Below are 20,344 nucleotides of genomic sequence, written 5' to 3' on the forward strand. Positions count from 1 at the left end.
TCACTCTCACCTTACCTCTGGTGTGCATGTTTGAACCAAGGCTGTAATGTGTTCTGGAACTTAGTGACCCTGGCGGAACCCAAACTGAGCATCAGTGAGATGTGGCATCTTGCATTCTGTGCACTGATACATTTGTAGAATAATGATGCATTTTAGTAGAAAATAGTGATGTACCCTGAAGATAAGATTGGTGCATTGCTGTGGTTAATGCTGATGTTTTATTGTGGATATTAATGATGTAGTCTTGTGGATAACATAGATACATTTTGGGGTATAATTCTGAGGAATTCTTGGGAATAATGCTGTTGTATTCTTGAAGTTAATGTTGATGTATTGCTGTGGGTAATACTGATACATTCTTGTGGATTATGGTGATGCATTCTTTGCATAATGCTAATTAATTCTGAAGACAACATTGGTGCATTTTCGAGGAGGAGGTCCTGTGGTGCAGTGGGTAGCATTCCTGTGGTGCAGTGGGTAGCATTCCTGTGGTGCAGTGGGTAGCATTCCTGTGGTGCAGTGGGTAGCATTCCTGTGGTGCAGTGGGTAGCATTCCTGTGGTGCAGTGGGTAGCATTCCTGTGGTGCAGTGGGTAGCATTCCTGTGGTGCAGTGGGTAGCATTCCTGTGGTGCAGTGGGTAGCATTCCTGTGGTGCAGTGGGTAGCATTCCTGTGGTGCAGTGGGTAGCATTCCTGCCTCTGAACCAGAAGATCTAGATTCGAGTTCCACCCCAGGACTTCATGGCCACAGAAGGTGCATTCATAACATAGCCAAACAGTTTGATTATCGACCTGTAAATCTTTCCAATATGCCTGTGGCAGGTGGTAAGAGCGGGAGAGCATCCTGATCAGTTCGAACCTTGTGGTAGCTGCAGTGTAACACCTCTCCACATTAAAAGACTCCATGCGCAAACTTTTGCTAAGGGCTCTGTGGCAAGCATCCTCCTCACTTGGAGGGATTGCTAGAGAGAGAGGAAATTCTGGAAGATAACACTGCATTCTTGGGCATAATATTGACATAGCTTTGAGGATAACATTAATCTGGGATGTGGATGTTGATGATGAATGCTGAAAATAACCTTGTTGCATTCTGCAGATAATGCTGATGTATTCTTGTGGGTAACTAGTACATTCTTGGGCCGTTTGATAGTATAGAACTTTAGTATTGCTGAAAAAAGAGACTTTTTTTGTTGAAGCTTTTCATCTTGCACTCATCAGGACAATTTGCAAGAATACCAAATGTAAAGGGAACAACAATTTATGCTGTAGGAGGAGAGTGCTGATTGGTTGGCAAGTGGACTCTGATTGGTAGAGGCATTGCCATGGAGAATGCATCAGTTGATGGTGATTGACAGTTAACTGTCAATCATTGTTTGAAATTTAAACCAGGCAGCTTGACCTGGATTGGTAAAGGCAGTGCCCTGAGGAATGAATCAGCGAATGGCTGTCAGTTATTTTGTTTAGCTGAAGCAGACACAATGTGTGTACATGTTCTTTCTGTCTGCAAAGAACAGTGCCCTGTGTATTAATATATGTAGCTTCCAGTACACACATATGCGCCACATCACGAACCTGACTGATTATCTTAAATTGATTGTCTGCGTAATTCTTAGTGCACTGAGGATTATTTAGTAAGTGTTGTCCAATCGTGGAATCACATCTAATGTTGGATACTGTGTTTTGAGTTTTGCAAGCACAGGCTGAGTGGGTACAGTCTGTACCCTGCATGTTGCGAACAGTGGAAGGGACATGCAGTTTGATATGATCCACCAGTCTTTGGGACGTACATACATACCGAGCATCACACTGGCACTGAAATTCATATACCACATTACTCATTAGTGGGATAGGCAGGACGTCTTTTGGGTTTGACAGCAGCATCCTGTTAGTGTTGAACACCACTCATGTTGCTACTGCATAGTAGCAGTGTGAAGGTGCTTGCTTCATCTGTTGCTCAAATCTTTGAGATACATTGTGCTTCCAGGGTAATTTGAGGTAGACTGGTGTAGTAATCTGATGTGTAATATACCTTTGAGACAAATGTTGTAATGTAAGATCACATGATCTTGATACCCAATAGCAGAGTAGCGCAGGCCACCTCTGTAGTCAATAGTCTTGAGTTAGAGCTTGAAGAGTAAAGACACAGTTTTGAATTGTGAGAACACAAGTGTAGCTGCTGAGTTCCTTTTGTAAATCAACAATGTGTTTCATCTAAGAATGGTCTACTGATCTTCTCTGTCTTGGTACCAACTCGGTCACCCCAAAACAAGCGTGCAACGCGGGTCCTTTAGCTCCAACAAACCAGGGTACTGGATCCAACAACTGGGCACTTTTCAGGGTTGAAAGTGATGGCCTTAGGCCCATTCATGAGTTTGTATGATATACAGCTTGAAATGATCTGATCAGGGTAGCCATTATCCTGCAGGATGCCGTTGATGTGCCCTATTTCAGCATCAAGCTTGCATGATGAGCAAATGGCCTGGACCATATTTACAAGGTTGTCGATAAGGTCAATCTTATAACACGTGGAACTGTAAGAGTCCCAACGTGTATATTGACCAGTGAAGGTAGGCCTGAAGTAGACCATGATAGAGAACCCCCCTGGCAGATTTCTCAACTAGTATGCCAAAGAAAGGGAATTCATTTCACTGGTCTACCTCAAATGTATCTCAAAAAATTATCTCAATAATTCTGATGCAGTATTTGGATAATTCTAATGCATTCTTGGGATAATACTGATGCATTCTTACAGATAACGTGGATGCATTCTGAATATAATTTTTTTTACAATCTTAGAGGTAATATTGATGTGTTCTTAGGGCTGATGCAAATAAATTGTGAAGAACACTGATGTATTGTTGTGGGTGTTGCATTTATGGGGCTATCCTTGATGCCTTTTTGCAGATAATGCTGATGCACTGCTATGGGTAACAGTGATCTATTTTTGGCGATAACACTTCAATCTTCAGAATAACGTCTTGTTTATAATGCTGATGCATTCCGAGCATAATATTGACACATTCATGTGGATGACACTGCTGCGTTCTTGAGGATGACACTGCTGCGTTGTTCGTTATAATCCAGAGGAACTCCAAGGATAACATTGATGCTTATTTCAATATAATGCTGATGCATTCTGAGGATAATATTTATGCGTACTCACGCAAAACTTGGATGCAGTCTTGTAGATAAAATGTTGGTGCATTGTGTGGGTAACACAGATGCATTCTCGGATATAACACTGATGCATTCTGAAGATAACGTTGATGCATTCCTGATGGATGATGTGATCCAATCCTGTGGATAGCATAAATGCATTCTTGGTGGATAATTTGATGCATTCTCATGAAAAATGCTTTTGCCTTTTTATTGATAAAAGTGATGCATTCTTCAACATAATGTTGCTGTATTCACCATTCTCAAGTTAGGCTAACTGGCCTATGGTTGCTGGGTTTATTTCTGTCCCCTTTTTTGTACAGGGGTGTGGCATTTGCAACCCTCCAGAGGTCTGACACCACCCTGATGCCTAGGGCGAATTGAAATGTTGTGGTCAGAACCTCACAATTTACACCCTTACCTCCCTTAGCGGCTAACCTTTCATGATCTCATTTAAAACATACAAGATTTTGAAGGGAATAAAAGCAAAACACTGCGGATGTTGGAAATTTGAAATTATAACAAAATGGAAAAAACTCAGCAGGTCTGATGGCACCTGTGGAGAGAGAGAAACAGATTTAATGTTTAAAGTCCAATATAACTCTTCTTTGGAACTCAAGATTCTGAAGGGGCCGGGTAGACACTGGGAGGTTGTTTCCCCTGGCTGGGGAATCTAAAACACAGAGGCACAGTCTCAGGATAAGAGCACAATCATTTAAGACTGAGATGAAGAGAAATTTCTTCACTCAACAGGTTGCAAATCTTTGGAATTCTCTACTCCAGAGGGTTGTGAAAGCTCAACCATTGAGTGTATTTAAGGCTGGGTTAGACAAGTTTTTGGTCTCTCGGAATCAAATGATATGGGGTACTGAATGGCAGAGCAGGCTTGAGAGGCTGTATGGTCGACTCCTGCTCCTGTTTCATGTTCTTGTGTTCCCCCATGTTCTATCGTCAATAAACTTGAGGTCACCCAAAACTCTGCTGCCCATGTCTTAATTTGCATCATATCCCATTCACCCATCACCCCGTGCTCGCTGACCTACACTGATTAAGCAGTGTCTTAATTTTAAAATTCTCATTCTTGATTTCAAATTCCTCTATTGCCTGGTCCCTCCATTTTTCTGTAACCTCCTCCAGCCCCAGAATCTTCCGAGATGCCTGTGTTCCTCGAATTCTGGCCTCTTGATTATCCCTGATTTTAATCGCACCATCATTGGCAGCTGTGCCTTTAGCTGCCTGGGCTCTAAACTCCGCAATTCCCTCCGTATAGCTCGCCACCTCTCTATCTCTCTCTCTCTCTCTCTCTCTCTCTTCCTTTAAGACACTCCTTAACCCTCACCTCCTTGACTAAGCTTTCGATCACCTGATCTAATATTGCCTTATGTATCTTGGAGTCAGATTTTGTTTTAGCTTGCTCCTGCAAAACACCATGGGATATTTTATTACAGTAAAGGCACTAATCATACCAGATGACTTTTCTACTTTGAGAACTGCCATTTTTAGCTCTATGGGGAACATTTGTTTGCTACGCAGGCTTTGATCAATTCCTACTTTGCTCTTTGTTCCATTCTTCATTGATATCCTTGAGGAACAACCCACAGATAGTGGTCCACAATGCTCTCTGATCCCAGGAAATCGATGTAGTTTGTGTAACACCACTTGAATTGTGCTGTGTGAACAAGTCTGATCCCCTATATCTTTTGGGAGCTCTAACTACGGATGGACTTCCTTTCCCCACTCATGGAAATGTGTCTACTCTCTACCTGAACCATCTTCTTTTTGAAGGCTTCCCATTATTCATGTTTTCCTACCAGTTTTTTGATTCCAATTCACCTGGGCTTAGACACCAAAGATCTTGGAGTGATAAGAAACCTTTATTGGGAACAAACTGCAGCTGTAAAAGTTGAGAATGATCTAAGTAATTTTGTGAAGATTAAAAGAGGGGTCAGACAGGGGTGTGTTTTCTCCCCAGAGATTGTATAGCCAAAATATTCTTAGAGAGACTGAAGACCTTCCTGGATTATTAGCTGTAGGTTACAACCTAAATAGTATAAGATATGCTGATGATACCGTTCTTATTGCGATCTCTGAAGAGAAATTGGATAGAGTAGTGAGTGAAAGTGAGAAGAAAGGGCTGAGCATAAATTGTAAGGAAACAAAATATCTAGTAGTGTCCAAAAAGAAAACCATACCACAATGTAAGATCACAGTGAAGAATAAAAAAATCAAACGGGTAGACAAACTTTGTTATCTAGGAAGTACGTTAATATCAGACAGGAAGTGCGACCAAGAAATAAGATGAAGGATTGGATAGCCAAAGATGCATTTCAAAAAATGAAGATTACGATCAACTCAAAACTAGCCATAAAAACAAAGCTGATAATCCTGGAATGCTACATCTCACCAATTTTGACATACAGAAGTGAGTGTTGGACAATCAGTGAAGCAGTGCAGAGAAGAATCGAGGCTGCAGAGTTATGGGGCAGAATTTTGCCCTTGGTGGGCAGGCAGGCCCCACCGGCTCGGCATCGGGCAGGCAGCCGAACTCCGCCGCCTAATTGGGGCCTGCCGCCATTTTGAGTGGGCGGGCCAATTAAGGCCCACCCAGCGGCCTGCCCGACAGGAAGCACTATGTGGATGGGATTCCCAACTGTCAAAGTGCACTCTTTCGCGCATGCGCTGTCATAGAGCGCACTGCTCCCTGAGACCAAGTGCTGTCTCAGGGAGATTACTGACAGATAAAAAAAACAATGTCACATGAGATGGGACATATTAATAAGAAACACATAAAGTTTATGAAACTTTTTAAAAACGGACATGAAACCTCATCCCACCAGTGGATGAAGTTTCATAAATAATCTGGAGCGCGCTGGGGCTCCTGGCCTGCCCGCCAGCCTTAAGGTTGGACAGGCAGGTCTTTAACGATCTTAATTAGCCTGTCAATGGCCTTAATTGGCCATTGACAGGTTGGCGGGCAGACAGCTAATTTCGCTGTCCGCCCGCCTTCCTGAAAATTTAAAGGGACCAGGATGACGTTGGGGGAATCCCACATCATTTTCCCGTCGGTGAGCGGGCCCCACCCCCAAATCGCCGACGGGAAAATCCTGGCCATGGTTTTTGGGGTGAATAATGAAGATATATTGGACTAGTCACACTGCCAGTGAAGAGGTGCTAGTAAAATATGAGACTAAAAGAACCCTGCTGACCAACATCAGGAAGTGACAGTTGGAATTTCTCGAGTATGTAATAAGGAATCATGATTTAGAAAGTAATGCTGATGGGAAAGATTGATGGTAAAAGAGATCGAGGTCAACAAAGAACGACCTTTTCAAAGGGCCTCACCAAACTGGATGAATGTACCAGCAACGGAGATGATCCACACCTCTAGAGTAAGATTAAGATGGAGGTCCATAGTCGACAATGCCCTCTTAGGGCATGGTACCTGAAAGAAAGAGAGATATTATGACTGCAGCAACCACCCGTTTTACTTTTTTCCCTTCCCTATCTTTCCTGATGACCTTGTAGCCAGGAATATTAAGTTCCAAATCTTACCCCTGTTTGAGCTGAGTCTTAATTATTGCATATCCCATGTGATGACTTGTGTTGGCAGCTCACCAACCTTGTTTAACATGCTTTGTGTATTTACACATGTACTCCAAGCCCATCATAGACTGTGTGACATTTGCCCTCTGTCTTTGTTTTTTGTCATATTTCTGAACTATTCTTTCGTCTAGTGCTAATTGCCTCTCTAAGTGCTCTTTGCACCTTGTTTCTCCTCCCAAATGTTTCATCCTGATGCCACCCTCTGCCAGATTAATTTAAACTCTCCCCCACAGTGCTAGTTAACCTCCCCACGAGGACATTAATCCCATCTTCTTTATGGGCAGAATCTTCTGGTCGGCATGTGGGGGTGGTCCCCGCACGCTGACGTGTAAAATGACGCACGGTGATGTTGGGCGTGCGTCCCGACGCCACCGCGCATCATTCCGATCTTTAGTTCAGTGGGGGCGCCCCGGAGTTAGCTGCGCACCCACCGAACTCTCATAGGCCTGTTAAGGCCATTAATAAACTAATTTAAGTACTTGTCAGGGCTGCCCGTCCAACCTTAAGGTTGGCGGGGCAGGCGAAGAACCCAGGCGGCCTTCACATTTCTCATGAAATCTCACCCACGGGTGGAATGAGGTTTCATGAAGGATTTATTAATGAAATCAAAAGTTTTATCAAAATTCATAAACATGTCCCAGCTCATGTGACACTGTCACATGAGCTGGGACATGTCTGAATAATTTTATGTTCTCTTTTTTTCAATGCTTCACAATGAAATTAATCTCCCTGAGGCAGCTCCATACCTCGGAGATTTCTGCACTCTTTCGAGTGCAGGCCCCAACTCCCCCTCCTCCCCCCCACCCGCGCAGGTAGCGCTGAGCGCTTCCAGATGCGCGTCATGCTGGGCGGAGCTTAATTGGCCCGCCCACGCAAAATGGCGGCGTGCAGCCGATCATGGGCAGCGATTGGCCCCGCGCCTGCTCCCAACCGGCTCACCTGACGGGGAGAAAATTCTCCCCTATGTTTCCCCCAGTCTGTTAGATTCACTACTTTTATATGCCTTTCCTTTAGTTTTAATGTTATCTCTCAGCTTGTTTGTCGCCCATGGCTGAATAATTTGGCAATTAGCACTCCTGCTTAGAGTTACATAACTCTTGTTTTTTAAACACCTCATCTGTAGTTTTACCTGTTAACAGTTTTGACTGGTTAGCTGCCGTCGGTCTCTACCTCATCCCATTAAAATTAGCTTCATTAAAATCTAGAGTCTTAATAATTGTTAAGTTTTTCCTTTTCAAACCCAACATTGAATTCAATCAGAGTTAATGTTTCAAGTCTAATATCACTCTTCTTCAGAACTCTTCTTCTTCAGTTCAATTTGAAACTGTTTCTCTCTCCACAGATGCTGCCAGACCTGCTGAGTATTTCCAGCACTTTTTGATTTTACTTCAGATTTCCAGCATCGGCAATATTTCACTTTTATTGAATTCAATCGTATTATAATCACTGTTAGAAACATGTTCCCTTGCTGTTAGATTTTTAGCTAAACCTGGTTCATTACTAAATCTACTATGGCCTGCCCTCGTGTTGGTTCCAGAACATATTGCTCCAGAATACTATCTCAAACACACTTAAGAAATTCACTACCTTTCTGATTTGAGTTACTTTGGTCTTCCCAATCTATGAAAATTAAAATCTCTCATTATACAACACTGCTTTTACTATAAACCTCTTTAATCTTTGAGTTAATATGTTCCGCCTCCTCATTGCTGAAGACCTATAGACAACTCCCATTACAGTTTTAAGTTCTCTCTTAACCCTGAATTCTAACCATTGATGGGCCGATTTTAGGTGCATGGGTGTTGAATATGTTAAATTTAAATCTCACCCAGAATCTCTGTTGATTGCTTTTCCTTATCTATATTCTCTTTTACTAATGTTATAATAGTTTTTTTATTCAATAGGGCTAGCCCTCCTCCTCTTCCAGTTTCTAAAGACCTTATAACGTAGAATGATAACTGCCAATCATTAGTTGGCAGCCAATGGTCACCATGTTGTACCCTCTCGGCTGTAGTTGAGCCTCTAGTTTACTCAGTTTGTCACTTATACTCCATGTGTTAGGATAGAAAACTTTTATTTGGGAAAGAGACACTAAGTTGTCCTTCTGCCCTGATGTTGCCTTTCACAAGCCATTTAACAGATTTCTTATTTGTTCCTCCTGCTGTCACTACTTTAGTTACTTTAATAATAAAAACAGAAAGTGATAGAAATACTCAGCAGGTTTGATAGCACCTGTGGGGAGGGAAACAGTTAACATTTCAGGTCCATGACCTTTGATCACAGCTGGGAAAAGTTTGAGATATAGTAGGTTTCAAGCACACGAACATACTTATGAGCATAAAAATTAGGAGTGGGAGTAGGCCACTTAGCCCCTCGAGTCTGCTCTACCATTCAATAGGATCATGACTGATTTGATTTTAACCTTACATTCCTGCCTACCCTTGATAACCTTTCACCCCCTTGCTTATCAAGAATCTTTCTACCTCTGCCTTAAAGATATCCAAGGATTCTGCCTCAACCATCTTTTGAGGAAGGGAATTCCAAAATCTCACAACCCTCTGAGAGAAAAAAATTCCTAACCTCTGTCCTAAATGAGTGACCCCTTATTTTGAAACAGTGACCCCGAGCTCTAGATTCCCCCACAAAAGGAAACACCCTTTCCACATTCATCCCGCCAAGTCCCCTCAGAATCTTATATGCTTCAATCAAGTCACCTCTTACTCTTCTAAACTCCAGTGGATACAGGCCTGCGTAGCCTTTCCACATAAGACAACCCACCCATTCCGGGTATTAAGCTAGTAAACTTTGTCTGAACTGCTTATAATGCATTTACATCTTTCCTTAAATAAGGAGACCAACACTACACGGTACTCCAGATGGTCTTACCGATGCCCTGTATAACTGAAGCATAACCTCCCTACGCTTATATTCAATTCCCCTCGCAATAAATGATAACATTCTATTAGTTTTGCTAATTACTCGCTGTACCTGCAAACTAACCTTTTGCGATTCATGCACTAGGACACCCAGATCTCCCTGAATCTCAGAGCTCTGCAATCTCTCATTGTTTAGATAATATGCTTCTTTTTCATTCTTCCTGTCAAAATGGACAATTTCACATTTTCCCACATTATACTCCGTTTGCCAGAACTTTGCCCACTCAGCTAACCTATCTATATCTTTTTGTAGCCTATGTCCTCTTCACAATTTAGTTTCCTACATATCTTTGTGTCATCAGCAAATTTAGCAACCATACCATTGGCCCCTTCATCCAAATCGTTTATATAAATTGTGAAAAGTTGAGGCCCCAGCACTGAATGCTGTGTCACATCATTCATTACATCCTGCCAACCAGAAAATGACCCATTTATGCCAACTCTCTATTTCCTGTTGGCTAACCAATCTTCTATCCATGCCAATATGTTACCTGCCACACCATGAGCTTTTATTTTCCACAATAACCTTTGATGTGGCACGTTATCAAATGCCTTCTGAAAATCTAAGTACCATACATTCACTGTTTCCCGTTTACCCACAGCACCTGTTACTTCTTCAAAGAACTCCAATAAATTGGTTAAACATGATTTCCTTCTCACAAAGCCATGTTGACTCTGCCTAATTACTCTGAATTTTTTCGGGTGCCCTGCTATAAGGTCTTTAAAAATAGCTTCTAATGTTTTCCCTATGACAGATGTTAAGCTAACTGGCCTACAGTTTCCTGCTTTCTGTCTCCCTCCCTTTTTGAATAAAGGAGTTACATTAGCTATTTTCCAATCTAATGGAACCTTCCCCGAATCCAGTTAATTTTGGAAAATTAAAACCAACGCATCAACTAACTCACTATCCACTCCTTTTAAGACCCTAGAATGAAATGCATCATCACTTGGGGATTTGTCAGCTGCAACTCCAACAATTTGCTCAGTACCGCTTCCCTGATGATTGTAATTTTCTTGAGTTCCTCCCTCCCTTCCAATTCCTGATTTACAGCTCTATCTATAGTAAAGACAGGTACAAAATACCTATTCAATTCATCTGCCATCTCCTAATTTTCCATTATTAATTCCCGAGACTTAGGCCGGATTTTTCCGTGCCCAGCTGTGTCGGGCGCGTTTGGTGGCATAAGTGGACAATATGGCGGGATTGGTTTCACGACGGTGTGAAACCAGTTTACAATTGTCTGCTCAGCCCACCGATGGCAGGCTGCGTTTCCCGCCATCAGACATTGGGAACCTCATTGTCGTACATCGGCATATCATTATAGAGCCAGCCCGCCGGACTCATCCCACCTGCTGGGTCATCTGCCCATGTTGGCAGGAAAACACACCGATGTATTTCACAAAGCACATAAGCGGCGTGCACCCGGCAGGCTGCACTTCGCTCGGGACTTCATCAGTGCCAGGCCACAGACAGCACCACATCACTTACAGGGGGGCTCACAGGTAGGTCTCTACCTACCAGACCAGCCATATGTGGGTGGCTTTTCAATGGCTGCAGGGCAAGACCTTAATTGGGGAAGGGGGAGAAGTGGCCTCAGGCAAGGGAAGAGGCTGCAGGATGAGGGCTGTACTGGGGAAGGAGGATATCCCAGGGTGTGTGGGGGGGGCGCCCATGTTGATCTGTGCAAGTGGCCTAAAGATGGTGATGCCTGGGGAGGTAGTCTCCAGAGCAGATGAGGCTAGATGGAGATGTGAGGGTGTGTCTGAAAGAGTGAGTGGTGATGTCCCTTGAGCTGGCAGTGAGTGAGATGCCAGTGAATGTGTGATGGGCTTGAGTGTGTGAGTTTAGAGCGATGAGATGGTTGCCACACCCTGGTTGCACGAATTAGATCATTCATCCTCTATTTGCATTGGATGGCTGACCTCTTCAGTGCAGCAGTCCCAGCACAGTCAACAGCAACTGGATCTTACGCCTCTCTTTTCAAATTCATTCCCAACCACATATTGAGATATCCCTTACCCTGGTACTAGATAGGCAACACACCCTTTAAAACTTTCAATTGTGGTGCCAGGTTGATCCCACTAATTATGAATTGTGTGAACAATTACATTTCTATTCTGCTCCTCCCCCACTTTGGATAGTCTTCTGCTCCAATGTGCCTCGGGGCAGGATCTTCTGGTCGGCAAGTGGGGGTGGGGCCCTCTCTCCAATGTGTAAAATGATGCGGGATGACGTCAGCTAAAACTCCGATGTCACCCCGCGTCATTTCCATTTTCAGGTCGGCGGGGGCGCAGCGGAGTCAGCTGTGTTGCCGCCGACCTGTCAATGGCCTATTGAGGCCATTGAAAAACTAATTAAGGTTGTTAATGGACCTGCCTGTCCAACCCTAAGGCTGGTGGGCAGGCCGGGAGCCCTGGTGGGCTTCAGAAAAAGCATGAAACCTCATCCACGGGCGGGATGAGGTTTCATGAGGGTATTTAAATTTTTAAGAAAGGTTTCAGTAAAACTTATGGACATGTCCCAACTCATGAGGGGACATGGCAGGGAAAATTTTTAAACACGTTTATTAAAAGTTTTAAATTAGAGCTGATCTCCCTGAGGCAGCACTTAGCCTCAGGGGGATCTGTGCGCTCCTTCACGCGCATGCCGAAAGAGTGCACTCCTGGCTGAGGGAATCCTCCGGCTCGCACAGGGAGCGCATAGGGTCTTAATTGACCTGCCCACAAAAAATGGTGGCACGCCCCCGGCCAGGGGCGCCGATCGGAGGCACGCCCGCTCCCGTACTCCCCCCCCACCCCCCCGCAACGGGGGGAAAATTTCTCCCTAGGTCAGCATTGTGCCACTTGCCCTCAAAATCTTTCTCCTTATCCTCAGAGGTTTCAGGGACATTGTATCTATTGGACAGGACCAGTGTCTACAGGGCCTCCTCCTCTACCCCCCCTTAGTTCCCTCGACACAGCTAATTGATAATTCCACTCTCTGCTTCCGCTACCTGTTGTTTGAGAATATCTCCAAATTACATTCCAGCTCAAAAACTTTGAGCTGAAATGTCTCGCGGCAGAAACATTTTCTGCAGATGTGGCTGTATGGGACAATCTCACAAATACCCACATATAGTCCCAACACACAGCCTGCACCGCTGTTCCCATTAACTTACTTATTTGCTGCTATTTATTGTGCTTATTTATTTGCCAGTAGCAATTTCATACCAGATATAATAGATTTAGTCGAGATCTAGGTTATATTTAGTCAGAGGTTTTTCAATTTGAATTTGTAATTAATTAATTGATTTTTTTTTGTTTATTAACTTCTTTGCTCTAGTACCTCCTTACATCTTCTATGTTATTTAGATGTGCCAGATTTTTATTTAATGCAAATTGGATCCCTGTAATGTTGGAATCCTCTATTAGGTTCATTTTATTTACCTGAGATCTAACTGATTACCCCAATTTACTTACTTACTCACTTACTGTTGCCCCTTGGTTTAAATTAGAAATCACTTAATCACATTCTCATTCCCATTCCGTTTAGCAGCTTCTCTCAACTCCGCTAACAGCTCTGACTAACATTGATAATGATAATGCATTCTGAAGATAATACTGATGCATTCCGAAGATCCGAGGGGAGATGATGGCAGAGTGGTAATGTCACTGAACGAGTAATCCAGAGGCCCAGGCTAATGCTGTGGTGGGTGGGGGGGGTATGGTTCAAATCCCACCATGGCATCTGGTGAAATTTAAATTCCAATAATAAATCTGGAATATAAGCCAGTAGTAATGGTGACCATGAAACTATCATCGATTGTCATAAAGACCCATCTGGTTCCCTAATGCCCCTTTAGGGAAGAAAATCTGCCATCCTTATCTGGTCTGACCTATATGTTACCCACAGAAATGTTGACTCTTAATTGCCCTCTGAACTGTCCAAGCAAGCCACTTAGGGCAATTATGGATGGGCTACAAGTGCTAGCCCTCCCAGTGACTTGTGCATCTTGTGAAAGAATAAAGGAAAAAGAAGATAATACTGATACATTGAATGGATAAATAAAGCACCCCCTTGGATAACATTGGTGCATTTTTATAAATTTATGCTTTTTTGGGGATAATACTGACAAATTAATCCATTCTGAGGCTAACGGTGCATTCTTGGGGACACAATGCTGCATTCTAGAGATAGTGCTGCTGCATCTGGGCAAGCCTCTTTACTCAACTATCAGATTGGGAGATGTAGGAATTTCCATGAAGCCCAGTCCCAGGCTTCTGAAAGAAGAGCTGTGGTCTGGACAGTAGGTTATTGGAGGTATTTCAAACACAGAATATGCAACTGGGAAGAGTAAGGCCAATGATTTTGCTGCAAATTATATATTTTTTTACGTGTTCATTACATCAGGAGCCTTATTTCCACGGCAGATAGTTAGGAAAATTAGACAGCTGTCTGAATAATATCCAAAGAATATTATGAGCAATTTTATTGGCTCCTGTTCTTCTCCACCTTGGAAAGGGAGCAGAGGACATTTCCTGAACGGCCCTTTCTTATCTAGTTTGGGAAGTCTCCAAAGCCTATCCAAATACCAATGTCTCTTCTTTGTCCGCACTATCTGTTCTTTCCAATAGCATTTGTTTACTTCCATTGCCTTACCACAGCTCAGCAAGTTTAATTTTAAAAGATTGAAAAACAAGAATTTTTGTCCATCAGCACAGTTTCATTGCTTCCCAAGGCATGCTCGTTGAATGTCAGGCTAAAAATTTCCTTCTTTTCCTTACACCTGGAACTTGATGATGAGCTTTAATTGTTAACCTGATTTGTCCCAACTGATCAGCTGCTCTCTGTGAAAACTGGTGTACGTAGGTAAGTTATATCTTCTGCAACAGCAAAGTTCCGGTGAAGGGCCACCACCCTGAAACATGAACTCTGTTTCTTTCTCTATGGTTGAATCAGTGGGGAGGGGAAGGGTGGAATAATTTGAGGCAGTTGTTGGATAAGAGTAGAAGCTACTACACCCTCCGTTTAGCGTTACTCTTTGCGAACTCGGCATTAATGTCACTTATCTGGAATATTTTAGAACAACCTTGACATGTTACTCTTTCTTGTGTAGATGAAGAACAACATTGGGGCGTTACAGTATATAGTAACCTAAAAAGCAATGATACAGTAGAGAAACTACAAGATATTATAAACAACTTGCACGACAAGTGTCGTAAGTACAATTTTAAGATAAAACTGATTTCTTGCACAAAAAAGTGTTTCCACAGCAATTAAACTTTGTCAGCCCTCCACAAAGGAAGCATTTTCACAAAAATATCATTTAAAAAAAAATCTATGTGGGGTGGGATCTTCCAGACCCTCCCGCTGGTGGGATCTTCCAGACCCTCCCGCTGGTGGGATCTTCCAGACCCTCCCGCTGGTGGGATCTTCCAGACCCTCCCGCTGGTGGGATCTTCCAGACCCTCCCGCTGGTGGGATCTTCCAGACCCTCCCGCTGGTGGGATCTTCCAGACCCTCCCGCTGGTGGGATCTTCCAGACCCTCCCGCTGGTGGGATCTTCCAGACCCTCCCGCTGGTGGGATCTTCCAGACCCTCCCGCTGGTGGGATCTTCCAGACCCTCCCGCTGGTGGGATCTTCCAGACCCTCCCGCTGGTGGGATCTTCCAGACCCTCCCGCTGGTGGGATCTTCCAGACCCTCCCGCTGGTGGGATCTTCCAGACCCTCCCGCTGGTGGGATCTTCCAGACCCTCCCGCTGGTGGGATCTTCCAGACCCTCCCGCTGGTGGGATCTTCCAGACCCTCCCGCTGGTGGGATCTTCCAGACCCTCCCGCTGGTGGGATCTTCCAGACCCTCCCGCTGGTGGGATCTTCCAGACCCTCCCGCTGGTGGGATCTTCCAGACCCTCCCGCTGGTGGGATCTTCCAGACCCTCCCGCTGGTGGGATCTTCCAGACCCTCCCGCTGGTGGGATCTTCCAGACCCTCCCGCTGGTGGGATCTTCCAGACCCTCCCGCTGGTGGGATCTTCCAGACCCTCCCGCTGGTGGGATCTTCCAGACCCTCCCGCTGGTGGGATCTTCCAGACCCTCCCGCTGGTGGGATCTTCCAGACCCTCCCGCTGGTGGGATCTTCCAGACCCTCCCGCTGGTGGGATCTTCCAGACCCTCCCGCTGGTGGGATCTTCCAGACCCTCCCGCTGGTGGGATCTTCCAGACCCTCCCGCTGGTGGGATCTTCCAGACCCTCCCGCTGGTGGGATCTTCCAGACCCTCCCGCTGGTGGGATCTTCCAGACCCTCCCGCTGGTGGGATCTTCCAGACCCTCCCGCTGGTGGGATCTTCCAGACCCTCCCGCTGGTGGGATCTTCCAGACCCTCCCGCTGGTGGGATCTTCCAGACCCTCCCGCTGGTGGGATCTTCCAGACCCTCCCGCTGGTGGGATCTTCCAGACCCTCCCGCTGGTGGGATCTTCCAGACCCTCCCGCTGGTGGGATCTTCCAGACCTGCCGAAGCCAACAGAGTTTTAAGTGGCTCTAGCAGCGGGGCCAAAAAATCCCAGCCCACCTGTTTAAAGTAAATGATAAATTGCAGCCAAATTACACAACTAGAAATCTGCCCTGGAATTTAGACCTTCAAAAGATTCAGTATAGTCACATGCATACAAATATTGATGTTACATTTTCTAGTTATTTATACTGGCTCAAGCATTACTGAATTTCCCCATGGGACCTCTGCTGTGCCACTGAAAGCACTGCGAGGTTACCATGGCACAATAGGAAAAGCCCCACCAGCTGTCAACCTCCGGGGTTCTTGCAAAAGCTATGGGTAGAATTTTCCATATAGCGGGCGGGCTTGGTGGGAGCGGGTGCAGATCCGATTGCCGCCCGCGATCGGCCCCGCGCCATTTTACGCGGGCGGGCCAAATAAGGCCCGCCCAGCGTAAGACGCAACTGGTAGCCCTCAGCGCTACCTGTGCGGACAGGGGGTGGAGGGAGAGTCTGGGCCAGCACTCTTTCGCATGCATGCATGGAGCTGCCTCAGAGAGACTTCTGAAGTTATGAAATAAAAGGTTTATAAATTTATTTAAACATGTCCGCTCATGACTGTGTCACAGGAGATGGGACATGTTTTTATTTGTATGAAAATGTATTTTTGTTTAAATAAAAGCTTTAAGAAACCTCATCCCGCTCGTGGATGAGGTTTCCTAAAAAATGCGATGGCCGCTTGGCCTTTTCGTCTGCCCGCCGACCCTAAGGTTGGATGGGCAGCAATGACAATAACCTTAATTAGATCCTTAATGGCCTTAATAGACGGTTTACATATCAGCGGGTGCGCAGCCATATCCGGCGTACGCCCGCTGACCGGAACTATGTGCGATGACATCGGGACGCACGCCCGATGTCATCGCGCGTCATTTTACGCGTCGGCGTGTTGGGCCCGCCCCCGCACACCGACGGAAAAATCCTGCCCCATATTTCCATTGTTGGCATGTGTTGTGCATTGAAGACCTTGCTGATGCAAGTACATTTTGTAGCAGAAGAGTAGTTAACCATAAGCAGGTTCTCCAAGAAATTCAGCCTATTGAATTTTATCATATATTGTTGTCCATTGCCCAATTTACATTGCCCAAGAGCCTTGACATTTCAAATTGGATTGATGTGCTAATTCAGAGTTGATATTGACCATGAGATATAAAAGTATATGCATTGATATGATTAAAAAAATGTTTCTTTTGCATTTCTGGGTGAAATAGGAACAGAGATTAATACTGTTGAAAATGTTAATGTACAAAGACTGAATAGGCTTACCAGATTTGTCTTGTTGGTGTTTTAACAAAACCTTTGAATGATACAGTACTAAAGGAAGCCATTGGTCCCATAATGCTTGTGCCTGCTCTTGAAAAAGGTTATCTAATTAGTCCCACTCCCTCACCCTTTCCCTAGCCCTGCAAATTTTTCCCCTTTCAGGTCTTATCCAATTCCCTATTGAAAACCATGATAGAATCTGCCTCCACCACACTCTCAGGCAGTGTATTCCAGATCTCAACTGCATGCTGTGTAAGAAAGCCTTTCCTCATGATGCCTTTGCCAAACACTTTAAACCTGCTACCTCTGATTTTCAACACCTTGACCAATGGGAACAGTTTATCTCTATCTACTCTGCCTAGACTCCTCATGATTTTGATCGCCTCTATTAAATCTCCTCTGGGCTTCTCCAATCTAGCCACATAACTGAAGTCCCTCATCCCTGGAAACATTCTCATAAATCTTTCCTGTGCCCTCTCTAAAGTCTTCACATCTTTCCTAAAGTATGTTCCTAGGAGACAATTTTCCCCTCATCGGGCGGGCGGGCCCGGGAGTGGCCGCTAAACAAAATTGATTTCCCGCTGGCTGACCAATTAACAGCCAGCCAATGTGAAATGTGCATTGAGAGCTTTAGCACTGGCAGGTTGGGGGCGGGAGGAGCATGAGCGCTGAAGTTTGCGCATGCACAGGGGTGCGCTCATTGAAAACTCCCTGAAGGCTGCCTCAGGGAGCTGAAAATTTTTACAAACAAAATTAAAGATGTTAAAAACTCGGAAAAAATGTCCGCACAGTGGACTCATGCACCTTTACATGGTGATTATTAAAATCCTGCCCAAACATTTTTTTTTTCATTTAATGACGGAAACCTCATCCCCCCCTGTGGGTGAGGTTTTGCAAAAAACGCAAAGGCCGCCAGGCCATATGGATGGACGGGCAGCGAAAAATTCAACTTAATTACCAGCTTAAGGGCCTTAATAGGCCTCTCACCTGCCGACCGAAATATCGTGCAAGTGCGCAATGACGTTGGGATGCTCTCCCAACATCAACGTGCGCTATTTCATGCTCGTACGTATGCCCCCACACCGAGCTGCAAATCCTGCCCCTAGACTCGGGCACAATATTCCATTTGCGGTGGAACCAGGGATTTGTAAAGATTCGTGATAATTTCCTTGCTTTTATAGTCTTCTCTCAATTTACAAAGACCAGGATCCCATACACCTTTTTTAACTATTTTGTCAATCTTCCCTACCACTGTAACAAATCTTTGCTGTCTTTCCTTAATTAATCCACACTTGTTCATGTGATGTTATTTTTTCCCTCTAGATTATCGTTTCTAACAGCTTTCCCACCACCAAAGTTAAATTGGCTGTCCCCTAGTTGCTGGATTTACACTCACCATTCTTTGAACAAGGGTATAACATTTGCAATTTTCCAGTCCTCTTGCACCACCCCTGTTTCTAAGGAAGGTTGGAAGATTATGGCCAGTGCCTCTACAATTTCCCTCCTTACTTCATTCTGCACCCTCAGTTACATTGCATCCAATCCTAGTGACTTATCAACTGCAATACAACCAGCTTTTCTAATACCACCTCTTCATCAATTTTTAGCACAGGAACTTATCTGCCACCTTTGACTTCAGCAGCATTTTCTTCCTTGGTGAAGACAGATGTAAAGTACTCATTTAGTACCTCAGCCATGCCCTTTGTCTACATGGGTAGATTTCTTTTTTTGGCACCTAATCAGTCCCACCCGTTTTACTGCTTATATGTCTATAGAAGACTTCTGGATTCCCTTTTACGTTAGCTGCCAGTTTCTTCTCATACTCTCTTTGCTGTTCTTATTCCTATGTTCGCTTTCCCACTGGACTTTTCATATTCAGACTAATTCTCAATTGTATTATCAGCGTGACATCTGTCATGCCTTTTTCAGCTTCATCTAACTGTCTGTCTCTTTCGTCATCTGGGGAACTCTGGCTTTGTTTCTTGTACATTCCCACAAGGGGAAAATGTACTGGACTGCACCTGAACTAGCTCCTTGTTAAAGGCAGCCACTTGTTTCCATTAGTTTTGCTTACCAATCTTTGATTCTAATTTATCTGGGACAGATTCGTTCTTACCTAGTTGAAGTTTACCCTTTTTATTCTGTATTTCTCCTTGGCCTGTCCCATAGCTAATCTGAATGTTGTGATACTATGGTGACTGTTACATAAATGTTACCAACTGACACTTGATCCACTTGACACGCCTCACTGTAAACAAACAGATCCAGCTATGCCTCCTTCCTTGTTGGGCCAGAAACCTAACCGATCAAGAAAACTTCCCTAAACACGCTTCAGAAACAATTCCCCATCTCTGCCCTTTGCACTATTACTATCTGACTCTGTATTAGGATAATTGATGTTGCCCAATACCAGTAACCTAGTTTTTGTACCTCTTGTAATTTCTGAAAATCTCTGCAGATTTGTTCCTCTATATCTTTCCCACTAGTTGGTGGCCTATAGAATACACACATTCATGTAATGGCACTTCGATTGTTTCTTAGCTCTAACCAGGTAGATTCATTCCTTGATTCCTCCAGGACATCATCTCTCTCCAGCCTAGTAATATTCTCTTTAATCAATTCTGCTACCCCTCCTCCATTCTTTTCTTCCCTATCTTTCTTGAACATGTTATATCCAGGAATATTTTATACCCAGTCCCACCCGCTTTTGAGCCAGGCCTTCGCTATTGCCATGACATCATATTCCCATGTTGGTATCTGCAACTGCAGCTCACCAATCTTATTTGCCACGTCTGATTACATATATACACAGTAAACTCAATTTATGTCTTATTACATTCCCTGTTATTCTAACCCCATC

The 20,344-nt window shown here is 44.3% G+C and overlaps 1 protein-coding gene across 1 annotated transcript in view; it reads left to right on the top strand.

The window, feature by feature from the left end:
- Window positions 1-20,344, top strand: part of LOC144683222 (uncharacterized) — a 75,576-nt gene that overhangs the window by 13,940 nt on the left and 41,292 nt on the right. The window contains exon 4 of the mRNA XM_078546178.1: window positions 14,792-14,893. Coding sequence (XP_078402304.1) covers window positions 14,792-14,893 — 102 coding nt within the window. The remainder of the gene's footprint in view (window positions 1-14,791; window positions 14,894-20,344) is intronic.

The sequence above is a fragment of the Cetorhinus maximus genome, chromosome 8, assembly GCF_964194155.1.
Source record: "Cetorhinus maximus chromosome 8, sCetMax3.hap1.1, whole genome shotgun sequence".
NCBI lineage: Eukaryota > Metazoa > Chordata > Chondrichthyes > Lamniformes > Cetorhinidae > Cetorhinus > Cetorhinus maximus.